Source organism: Fundulus heteroclitus, unplaced genomic scaffold (assembly GCF_011125445.2).
Source record: "Fundulus heteroclitus isolate FHET01 unplaced genomic scaffold, MU-UCD_Fhet_4.1 scaffold_50, whole genome shotgun sequence".
Taxonomy (NCBI): Eukaryota; Metazoa; Chordata; class Actinopteri; order Cyprinodontiformes; family Fundulidae; genus Fundulus; species Fundulus heteroclitus.
In genome coordinates, this window is record NW_023396923.1 from 2186970 (window position 1) to 2199482 (window position 12513).

At 41.7% G+C, this 12513-nt stretch overlaps 1 protein-coding gene across 2 annotated transcripts in view; it reads right to left on the reverse strand.

Moving 5' to 3' along the window:
• Positions 1-535: 535 nt before the first annotated feature.
• Positions 536-12513, reverse strand: part of ntf3 (neurotrophin 3) — a 103809-nt gene continuing 91831 nt past the window's right edge. For both annotated transcript variants that reach the window (XM_036132399.1, XM_036132400.1), the window contains exon 2: positions 536-2304. In XM_036132399.1, coding sequence (XP_035988292.1) covers positions 1429-2304 — 876 coding nt within the window. In that variant the 3' untranslated portion in view covers positions 536-1428. The remainder of the gene's footprint in view (positions 2305-12513) is intronic.

Consider the following 12513-nt stretch of genomic DNA (forward strand, 5'->3'; position numbering starts at 1 on the left):
GAGTTGTGTTACTAGCTACTACAGCATTATGTCACACAAATATGTAGCTTTTAAGTTTGAGAGGGTTTATACTGCCAAAAACAAGTTGCTCCCACTTCGGACTAGGCTTTAGCCTTCCACTGCTCAGAGTATTTCCTTATATCCTCCACAAACCACACCCTGACTGTAGGACACCCTTTCCGTTTTCACTTTCCCCCAAGTACACACTGTCTAAACATAAGTCCATTTTGCGTTTTTCATAACATGTGTGCTGAAAGCGCCTTTTCGTATTGAATTGCAAAATAAATGGAATTGCACGACATTTGTGCAAGATTTTTGTTTGGATGCAAAATTTGGTAGGATAAGATATTTTCAAGTGTGGGGCATTTACTCCCTACATAAAATCTTAGAGTTTGGTTGGACAATAACACACAAAAAAAGGTTGTACAAGACGGCAAAATCTGCTTGCGTACAAAGTCAGCAAAATAACCATCGGCCATTAAAAACAGTGTCAAAAACCAAAACTGTGAAATCAAAACAAATTTGGAAGATGAGATGTGAGTACTAAAGCAATTTATTATCCTCTAACATATGTTATCCAATTTTTGGCACTGTAACAATTTGAAATTGGTATTTTTTTTAAATACAAAATTTCCCATTCTTAGATATGTGGGCTTCCTATTCAAAGGAGGAAACAAACAAAACCATAAAACGTGAGAACAAATTGATATTGTGGGTGTGTTTACTCGAATCCATGTCAGTTGACATCATTTGGAAGACACTGAAAATGGGTTTTCTGGATTTTGTTACACGTCTGAATTTTGGATGTGTAGCAACCTCTGACTGAGTCGCCTGTATCGTTGCAGCTTCAAGTGTGGGCTCCATGTCGGTTGGTGGGACAGGTCGGGTCCCTGCTGATGGGTCGCTTTATAACAGACTTGCTGCAAACAACATTTACAGCAAATGTTGTTGCAATGGCCTGTTCAGTGAAGGCACTTATAAAGTCTCACTTTGAAGCACCTGTGCAGCCCTAGCTTTGCATTATAGTTTTAAAGTCAGTTATAAGCTTTGTGTCTTATTTTCATTTTAAGGAAGACTTCTTTCAATAAATAACACAAATATAGTCATAGATCATATAAAGATAGATAACCATGTATTCACTACATGCATTTCGTATAATTTAAATAACTTATATATACAGTTTTTCTTTGCACAGTCCTCCCTCCCCCATCATCTAAAATTAGTTCTTTCATTACAGCTTGCAGCACGTTGGTTTGAAATAGCATTCACACAGACCCAAGACTTCTTCAGATCTATCATTTGCAGCAGAACGTTGCTGTTCTGTCCACGACACCTAACCCTGTGGTGTGGTCTGCTGTGGAAATAAAATCCCATGAACGAAGTGTAACTCCACACGGGTAGTTCTTGATGGAGCTCACTTGGTCTTGGTTACGTCCTGTGACGTTTCCTTGACAACGCACAGACACAGGAAGTGTTTATGCGTATCCACCTCCATCCCACTGAGCTGTGAACCTGTGTTAGTGCTCGGACAAATGTCTGTGCCGTCTTGCACTCCGAGTTCCAGTTCTTGTCGTCAATCCCCCTGCACCTGTTTCTTTGGGACCTGTGGTCCCGGCAATTTGTCTCAAAAAAGAATTGTTTGATCTCCCGCTTGTCAAAGGTTTTAATTTTGGCCATCACGGTCACATTTTCTCCCTTAATGTCCACAGCATTGGTTTTATCCATCACCCACTTGCTCTCGCTGTCACAGACAGAATATTCTCCACGGTAACTGCGGTGTTCGGCTTGCCGCTTCTTCCGCGTCTTGTTTCCTGCTGCTCCTTCTGGTCCGGCGCTTACAAAATCATCCGCGAGGTACAGAGGAGGTGGCTGCAGTGGCGGCCGGTCACTCAGCACCACCCGAGGTGAAATGTACCTTTTGTGTGTCCTCAGGATGTCCGAGTTCACCAGCATCACTTGCTGCTCCATAGCCCCTTCGCTGCTCCCACCACTGCGCCCCCCTGCCCCCCACTGCTCTGCATCCTCCTGCTCCTTGAATGGTAATCGTGGACCCAGGGGAGGGGGGAGGGTATCCTGCTGCTCCTTGCCCATGCTTCTCTCTTGCTGGTTGTGGTTCCCCTGGATCCTCTCTCTTGTCAGGTCAGCCTGAAGCAGTTGGATTATGAGCGAGTTCAATGGGTCAGGACTTGGCGGCTGCTGCTGTCCCTGGTGGCTGCTGTTCATGCTGGATGCCTGAATACCATATAGGTACACAAGGACCATCACGTACAGCAGGATGGACATCACTAGATTCACCTGCAAAATCTGCAGAGACAAAGAAAGTGAAATTGTCAGAAAGATATACAACTGGTGTCTTCACTAAATGCATACAAATTCTATTTTCTTACACGTACAAAGGTACAGTGCCTTCTGAGCATTTGTATCAATTTAATATTTGTACATTTGAATACTTTACTGGCAGAGAATGCAATGTATTTTAGCATTTTTAATCAGAGAAGCAACTGACAGGTCTAAATGCCAATATTTCTTTTGGTGGACAAAGGTACTGACAAATTAAACATGTGTTGACTGCACATTGTTCTGAACACACCAAGCTCGTTACGAATCATGATGGTGGCAGCATCATGCTGTGGGAAAGGTTTGCTTCAACGGGAACAGGGAAGCTGTTTAAAGTTGATGGGGAGCTGACTGGAGGGAGATAATGAAGAAAATATCTTAGAAGCTTCATCTAGGGCAGTGGTTTCTGAACGTTTTGCTCATTAGCCCAAAATTGTTATGTCAAAACTACTAATGGGCCAAAAAGGAATGTTTTTTTAAAAACTAAAATCCCCCCAAATTACATTGTGATTGTATTTACCTACTCAACAATAAACTAAGCATGCAATATTTTACTTAAACAAATAAAGTAGTAAGGATTATTTGAAGGAGAGTAATGTGTATGTCATTGTAGATCCAAGACAAGGTTTTGCATTATGAAAAAAATGGTTTCCAGTTAAAAAAAATATTTTGGGTTGAATAAAAAAAATAGAAGTCTGGACTTCTTTCTATTTTAAAGATTAAGATTTTAGTCATTCTGTTTAAAAAAAAAAGATGTTTGCTGTATTTAGCCCAGTTTAATAAATTAGTTAAAAGTAGATTTTGGTACACCAAAGTCTGCTTTCCAGTAAAATCCACTAGATAGATTTAATCATATTTACTTTATCATTCAAGGAACTAAAAAAGTATGTTCTTTAAAAGACAGAAACTTCATGTTGTACTAAAGACAAAAAGATTTTAATTTGTCAGTTATAATTTTACCATAATTAAAAATAAAAATTCTCCATTGACATCAACCACCTGTTCTAGAATGCCAAATCTGTGCCATTCTTCAATTGACGTTAGAGGGCTGCACAAAATTAGTCAAGGATCGGCAAATGGCCCCTAGGTCGCACTTTGGACACCCCTGTTCTTGGGGCTCAGACTTCTAACCATCTAGCAGAATGGCCCAGTAAAAGCCCAGACCTCAGTGCAACTGAGAATCTGTAGCAGGCTTGGGCAGGTGGCCATAGGGAGTTTTGGGAGGATTCCTGACCGGCCAGTCTGTTTCAGGCCGAACTGGCTGGTGGTCAAAGCACTGTTTTTTTTTTCTAGGCCTACCCCATAATAAAAGGCGGCCACGGTGATGAGCGGGCTAGAAGCCTTGTAGCCTTGGTTTCTTCAGACCTTAGATTTTAGACTTTAGACAACTTTATTTGTCATTTTGTATACACAGAGTGCGTAAAGAACGAAATGACGTTTGCATACAGCTTGAAAATTACAGTAAATTACAGTATAAGGTGCAGCAGTGATTTAACAGTAAACAATTGAAATGTAAACAATGCAGGAAAAAAAGAGGGTGTGCGATCACAGTGTACAGGTGAGTATTTTTAAAAATCATTTGTATGTGCAGAAATGATTTGTGCAAGAATGCATTTTAGAAACTGAGAGTTCAGCAGCATTTGTAATGCTAGATAGAGATGCAATGATGCAATGATGCGAATGTGGTACAGAGTCCAGTTTATAGCTCCAGCAGTTCAACAGTCTGATGGCAACAGGGGAAAAGCTTTTGCAGAACCTGGTGGACCTGCAGCGGATGCTGCGGAACTCTTCCCAGAGAGCAGCAGGGAGAACAGTCCATGGTGAGGGTGTGAGGGGTCCCTGATGATGTTACGGGCCCGGGACACGCAGCGCTGAGATGAAATGTCTTTAATGGAGGGAAGAGGAGCCCCGATGATCCCTTCTGCTGTCCTCACCACTCTCTTCACATTCTTCCAGTCGGAGGCACTGCTGCCTCCACACCACACAGAGAGACAGCTGGTCAGAATGCTCTCTATGGTGCTTCTGTTGAAGGTTGTGAGGATGGGCGGGGGCAGGTGGGCTCTCCTCATCCTCCGCAGGAAATACAGTCGCTTCTGTGCCCTCTTCACCAGTGACGTGGTGTTCACAGACCAGCTGAGGTTGTCCGTGATGTGCACCCCCAGGAATTTGGTGCTGCTGACCACCTCCACAGCTGAGCTGTTGATGAGCAGTGGAGCATGGTGAGGCCGGTTCTACCTGAAGTCGACGATGATCTCCTTCGTCTTCTCCACGTTCAGAATCAGGCTGTTGTCTCTGCACCAGCCCACGAGCTGCTCCACCTCCTCTCTGTAGTCCTGGTCGTTGTCGTCTCTGATCAGGCCCACCACCGTTGTGTCGTCTGCAAACTTCACGATGTGATTGGTGGTGAACCTGGGGACGCAGTCATAAGTCATCAGGGTGAACAGCAGGGGGCTCAGGATGCAGCCCTGAGGGGAGCCCGTGCTGAGGGTGATGACATCAGAGGTGTTCTGTCCGACATGGACTGACTGAGGTCTGTTGGTGAGAAAGTCTAGCAGCCAGTTGCAAAGGGGTGTGCTGAAGCCCAGATGTTCCAGTTTTCCCACCAGATGCTGTGGAATGATGGTGTTAAACACTGAACTGAAGTCCAGGAACAGCATCCGCACGTGCGTGTTCTTCTCCTCCAGGTGTGCCAGGCTCAGGTGAAGAGCAGAGGAGATGGCGTCCTCAGTGGAGCGGTTCCGTCGATAGGCAAACTGGAACGGGTCGAGTGTTGGGGGGAGACTGGAGACGATGTGTTCTTTTACCAACCTTTCAAAGCACTTCATCATGATGGGAGTCAGTGAAACAGGCCGGTAGTCATTGAAGCAGGTGACTTGAGGTTTCTTTGGCACTGGAATGATGGAGGCAGACTTGAAGCATGCTGGCACTGTTACACACAAGTGTGTATCAATCTGATATTTTGCATTAAGCAGAGATACAAACGGCCCCTCGTAATTTGAATGGAAAAATTGCAAGAAAGAAACTGAAGCGAGTTATGGTAGCAAATAAGGAAAAGGAGAAAGAAATCAGTGGAGTAGAGAAAATATGAGCAGGATCAGCCTGTTCACAAAATTAACTGACCAGTATTTGTTTTACTGCTGTTTTTTTTAACTGCGGGACCACAGTCCTTTACTGTACATGCCGTGGTCAGCATGATTCCTGTCAGCCAGGCCAGTATCGACACCAGACCGAGCTGTATGGCTACAGCAGGTTAGCACCCCCTGCATGGTCCTTCCCAGACTTGGCATATAATATGTTTTTGTTCTGGATGTGTTCAGGGCACACAGAGAATTAAAGGCAATACTATAAGTGTGTAACCCCTTGGGGTTTGAGTTCATTATCATAAGGTTTGTAACTGGCAATAAATTAATTAATAAATAAGTAGTGAGTTTATAGGGGAAAATAAATAGGACTTTAAAAGGTTTAAAGTTGGTAAGGCTAAATAAATATATTATGTTTGGGATTCCATGCCTGTTCGTCTATCATTTGTTTATGCAAGATGTAGCTGTAATCTGTGGTTAAGTGGGAACTACTTTGGTTGTTGGAGAAGTCTCAGTTCCCATATATGAGTAGTTTATGTATTGAAATTTAAAGTACTTCTTGATTTTGAGATCATACAAGTTGCTAAATGTTAGAAAGTTCACATATTATTATGACCTGAGGGGAAAAAAATTAAAAATTCGATGAAAAAGTGGATTTTTAAGGCTTTTTAGCTCAAGGCTCATAACAAAATGTTGCATGACCGATGACGTAATTTGTGGATAGGCGTTGATCTGTTGACATGGTAACAAGATACTTCCTGGTTGCAAACTCGCTTTCTCAAAGACAAATAGACGGATTAAACATGGCTAAAAAGTGTGTGGCTTATGGTTGGTCAAATACCAACAAGGATAATGTCTCCTTACACACATTTCCGAACCCAAAAAGTCCCGGTGTTGTGCGAATTTCAGTTCCCCTGTAAGAATCTGTTCCCCTCTGTGTCGGGAGCTGCAGCCAGAGAGGCGGGGTTTCAAGGCGCTTCTGATCGGTTTCTCCGTAAAACAACTCATATAATCATGTCAAGATTGTAACATTCAGTTTAATCGGCAGCTATTTTTTACAAAATTGTAAAATAAAAATAAATAAACGCTGTCTTCAGGCAGCTGAAATATCCATATTCTCTCCTCTCCTCCTCACTAATCGCGCAGAGAAATCTCGCCGTCATCACAGCAGCCTGCTGAGAAGCGACATGCTCTCTACACTACCTCTCTGCACGGCGCTGCTGTGCTGAGAGGTAGTGATGGGTTTTCCAAACCGAAAGGGCTATGGGTCTATCCCCACAGCCCTTTCGGTTCGGAACCCCCCCCCCCGGAGAATATGAGCGTGATGGCACAACAGATAAATGCGCGTCCACTCTCAGAGCGCTCACGTCTAGATTATTTAGTAAAATTCCGGGAACACATAATGCTGAAATTAATGCTATGGTTTGTGCTAAATGTACATCTTTTTTTATGTGCTGTTTTGGCGGATTTCAGCCGGCATAAACGATGTCAGACAATCTGTCAGGGTGCAATCCTGCCTGCTGCACCCGGAACCTTCCTTCTCCTGCTCAGCTCCACTAATCATTCTCACCTGTTAAGCCTTCAATCAGTCAGAACTTAGTCCACCTGCAAACCTCTCCATAAAAACCCACCTCAGTCTCCTGTTCACCGCCAGTCCGTCTTGTCTTCTTCACACGAGTGCCTCGCTACCTTCCTCATCAGAAGGACTCACGTCTTCGCTCCCCGCTGCTGACCGCACTCCTCCCTCGCAGCTCCACTTGGATCCAGCTCCAAGACGCTGCCCCGCTTGGATCCTGCTCCAAGCCCAGCTCGGGTCCTGTCCCGAAGCTCACCTGCCGGCCTTGTGTCCCGTCGCAAGGTTCTGACTCGGATCCCGCTCCGAAGCTCTCCGGCCAGCCCTGGGTCCCGTCCCAAGGCTCTCCAGCAGTTCTTCAGCCTCCTTCCCGTCTGACAGCTCCTGCCTTCCTCATCCACTCGCTCCATCCCGGTAACGGACTCTTGGTTTCCTTCCTCCATAACCATTCAACCCTCAATAAACCTTCTAAACGAAGCTCCGTGTGTGGTGTATGTCTGGGTCATCGTGACAAATCCTGACACAATCGAGCTTCAACGAGTTGTTTCCGTGTTTAAATCCGAACGGTCAGTCATGACCACGATTATAAGCATCAATTCCAATTATACATTAGCAAACCATTCCGTTTATTCTCCAAAAATGTTTTTCTCAGACTTACCTGAGTCGTAACAGACGCTTGCGCTGTCTTTCGTGTTAAAATCATCACTTTGTGAATCGCCATCTGAACTTCTCGTGGTGTACTTCATTGAACTCTCTGTAGCGTAGCCTGGGCAACGCCCACAAACTACGTCATCGACCCAAATTGTGGATTTTCAGCCTAGCGGTCGCCAAGAGACAATTTTAAGTCCTTAAAAAAACTTTTAACGGCGCAATCACGATCTTAATGCTACATTTTTTGAAAATATGGTCACTAATGCATGTATTTCCGAGTTGGTCGATCTCAGAATCAAGAAGTACTTTAAGTTTGTTTAAAAGCGGATCTCGTCAGAGAGAGAGAGAAGAAGAAGAACCGCAAGAGGAGAGAGTGACGTGACTGCTGCAGGTGGAGAGCAGTGAATTTTGGCGTGAAAAGTGAAACCTGTTTGGAAGGCCGACGTATGTCTTTAAAAGGGGGAAGTGTACGGACAGAACCTTTTCAAGAACCAGACGGACCTTCGGAGCTGCATGAGTGACCGTGGTAAGGATTATCGGGACCCGAGGAAGTTGTTCTGACGGAATCGGGGTAGTAACGGTGAGGACAACTTTTTTGGATGCTGTCAGGGGATTGGGACATTCGTTATAAGGTGCGTTTCACAGGTAAGAGGTAAAACGCGCATGCACTACACTCAGACCTGCAACGAACTGAACTGAATTGTTATTAGATGCCGGCTTTAAGTTTCCTTTTGTTTCAAAGTGCTAAGAGTACACTTCAATTTAAGTTATAGACTGAAAAGTGGATGTTAAAGGGCAAATGTTTTATTTTATTTTTCATAACCAAAATTAAATTGTTGAATGCTTTACTGAAGCACCTACTTTATTTGTACCCTAAACTCTGACTGCTAAGGGTAACGTAATTGGTTGTTGGTGTTTGTACATGAGTGAAGGTAAATTCAGCTTTGGGGCTTCCTCCCATTTGTATATGTACATTTTGTGGTGTAGCAACGTATGTATTTTCATAAAAACCACAAAAATACAAAATTATTTTTAAAGAGGGATTATTTCAAAATTGTAAAAGCTATGAAGTAGTTGAAGACAGCTGAAGGATATTTGAACATTTTAAAATCTTAATGAAGTTTGTAGCTGAATGCAGGCAGAAGCTAACCTGACCCTTGCCAGACGGATGTCTTTCCGCCTAGCTTCACTCACATCCATCTGGGACCTCTCCATAGGAATTGCCTTTGTTGAAGGCTGGGCCTTATCAAAAATCATTGCATATGATTGGATAAGCCACTTGTCTGTCATCTTTATCGATATGCTGATTCAACCACTCACACCGAAGCCAACTCGTGATGCTGTGAGAGCGACGCAGGAAAAAACTAAACTTTTTTTTTTTAAATGTGTTTGCAGCTCTATTGGCACACGTTTTATTGACAGTGAGCTGACAATAAAACTGTCAGCTCACTGTCTAAATCAAAACAGTCTCACGTCACGGTCGCTTCTCCACTACGTCACATCTATGAAACTCCAGCCTGCGTCCTGATTGGCTAGACGATAAAATTGGTTGGAGAAATCACTCTCTATGGGAGATGTCCCAGATGGATGCGAGTGAAGCTAGGCGGAGCGACATTCGTCTGGCAAGGGTCAGGTTAGGCAGAAGCAGTAAGCTGTGAAAAAGCATAACGTTTTTGAAGAATTTGAAAGAATTTGCATTCATTTCAATGAGAGCAAAAAACGCACAAGCAAGAAAGTGACAGGCAAAAAGCTAGGGATCAAAATGGAACAGAATAACAGGGATCTTATAACAAGGTGAAAAATTCAGAATAATTAAGAGCCTTATCCAAAATACATAAGAAAATGCCCAAGGACAGTGATAAAGGATACGATGAACTAAAACAACAAGTCAGAACACACTAAAGGCACGATCCAAAATAGCAATGTCCAACACAAAACCCAAAGACCATGACAGGAGGAGGAGCAAGGACAGACTTAAGGTGCGTTTCACACATATATTTCGAGCTGTTTAGTTTTATAAATTTCTTATTATGATTTTTTTTAACAATTATGTCACAGTTTTTGCTGCAGTGCTGCTTAATAAGGTAATGTACTTCCAGCTAACCAATTTTGCAATATTCTAATAAAATTTTTCGCTGTGATTTTGTAGTCCAAGCTCAAGGACGCCAAAGCTACAAGTGGATTAGTGAAAATGTTCAGTTGTTGGGTGTATTACACCACACAATTGATTACACTATCCTCCAGGTATGATGTTCTCCCTGACGAAATGCTTGACATAAAAGCAAGGTTTTAAAATAATTTCTTTAATTTCTTTTTATGAAACATAAAGGAAGAAAAAAATGGATTAATCGGATTTGGTATGATAAAATCGGAGATTTATTTTTTAATCCATATCGCCCAGCCCTATTTATCTTATATCAAAATTATAAATATATATCTCAATATATATCTTATATCTAAATTTAAAATCTAAATATACATCTTAAATATTCAAGCTATCTTTTTCTTAAATCTCAGCCTTACATCTTCAGAAAATCGATTTGAGGCCACACCACCAGTAGATGAGAATGTGAATGAGAAGGGGCATGATTAATTAGCATTTATTCTGATGATTTAAGGCTGAGATTGAAGATTTTAAAATGAGACGTATATTTAGATGTAAAGCTTTAGATTTAAGATATTTAGATATAAATTTAGCATTTATTGATAGATATAAGATGTGTCATGGTTGAGTTTTGGTTTGGCTTTGTTTTTCTGTTATTTTCATTTTTTCATCTCTTTTGGGTTAGGTTTGACTTTATTTATTGTTAGTTTTCAGTCATCAGTTATTTTCTGTCATTTTTCACTTCACCTCCTCAGCAGTCAGTCACACCTGTTATCATTTACCAGTCAATTAGCCAGATCCTTGTTCCACCTGTGAAGTGCTCTATTTAAACCTCCCTCTGCCTTCAGTTCAGCACTGGGCCGTCATCATTCCACACCTCTCCATGCCAGTTCCCGTTTTGCCTTGGAAGCTTTGTTTTGCTCCTGTTGTTAAGGTTAGTCCTGCCAGTCACTCTAAAGACTGTTCACTGTTTGTTCCTGGAGAGGTTCTGCTCTGTGTCCTGGTGTCTCCAGAGAACTGCTAACTGGACTAGCCATCCTGGAAAGGCTCTGCTCTGTGCCCTGGTGTCTCTCAAGTTCTGCTAACCTGACTAGCCGCCCTGGTGAAGCTCAGCTCTGTGCCCTGGTGTCTCCAATGAACTGCTAACCCGAGTGCTTTGAGGCCTGCTAGCCGAGCTGCGCCTAGCAAGTGTGGACTCTCTGTCTCCGGGCCGTCAGCTCCTGCCATCACATTCATCCCTGACCTTCTGCAGTCCTGAACCTCCGGTTTTCATCACTCACCACCCAGCATACTTCCTTCAATAAAAACTCAAACTTTTAGTCCCGTGTGTGCGTCCTGAGTTCATTGGTAAACAAAACCCTGACAAGATGTACAAATAAACTTTAAATATAAATATACATAAACTACGTGGATATGAATTTAATATTTATATATAAAATTTCACACTAAATGTAACAAAAATGCACTAAATGTGAAGAACGTGCACTAAATAACAGAAATGTGACAGCGAAAATTCACCAAAACGAGTTGTTCTCAGAGGAATCTGAGAACAGGGGCAGAAGAGGGACTGTGGGGCAACAATAATGAGAAAGTCAGACCAAAGCATTGCCGTTCCAATTTATCTAGACCACATCGGAATGATTTACATCTAAAAAAGGAAGAACTTAAAATAATACGACCCATTTAAGTTGTTTTGCAAAGAAGACACAAATTGTAGTTTTAATATGTACAAAGCTTGCAGAGACATTCCCCAAAAGATTTGAAGCTGTAATTGTTGTTACCAAGCGCTGACCCAAATGGGCTAAATCCCCATTTTTCACATGTTTTTGCAACAAAAAGTGAAAATCTTGTACTGTTTTCATTGTAATTCACAAATTACCACTACAGTATTTTTGTTTGTCTTTTAAATACTATGTACTATGAAAAAAGGTGAAAAAATATAAGGGTATGGTTACTTCAGTAAAAAAAACATTTTAAAGAAATATATAATTTACTTGTCAGTAGTTGCATTTTATTTGATTGTCATTTTCGATTAGTTCTATCAAACCTAGCTAATGAAAAATACATCTCAGAATACTTTTTACATCAACAGACCGACTCTGTATTTTCTGTTTTCAAGGTACCCCAAAGATATGAAACAAAAGATTTGTGTGGCTTAATAGCTACACAGCATGAAAATATGAACATCAAAGATAACTTCAGTCTTAAAAGCAATTAAAAAGGGTGAATTTTAAACCCACTTAATTAAAGCAAAAATAACAAAATAAAAGGCTTACTGCACAATGATATGTGTGTTAGACTAAGGATACTTGTTTGGGAATTAACTTGTGGCAACTTGTACAACATACCTTACTTCCCCAAAACATCCTTAACTGTAAAAACCTTTTGCCCGCTAGCTCTCTGAAAGAGCTTGTTGACATTGTATGTCCCAGCATCTTTAAATAGCCCTTTCTGGAGCTGTTGTTTTCCCACAAACCTTAAGACAAGTTCTTTAGAGAGCCATGCTTTCAATTTGCAGGTCTAACAAGCTAAATCTTTAAGAACATGTAGATGTCTTTGGTATGGAGGCAATTTTTTAAATGAGAAACATGCATTTTACATTTTTGCACTTTCAGAAAACTATTGATACACTTTCTTTTGAAGTTATTGCACAACCATTGTTAACCTTTACTTTTACCCTACATCAAAAGTAAAAAATATATCATTATTTTCTAGAAGATAGAGTTTGTCTGCAAAAAACAAATGGAAACCCTGTGCTAAGACACAGA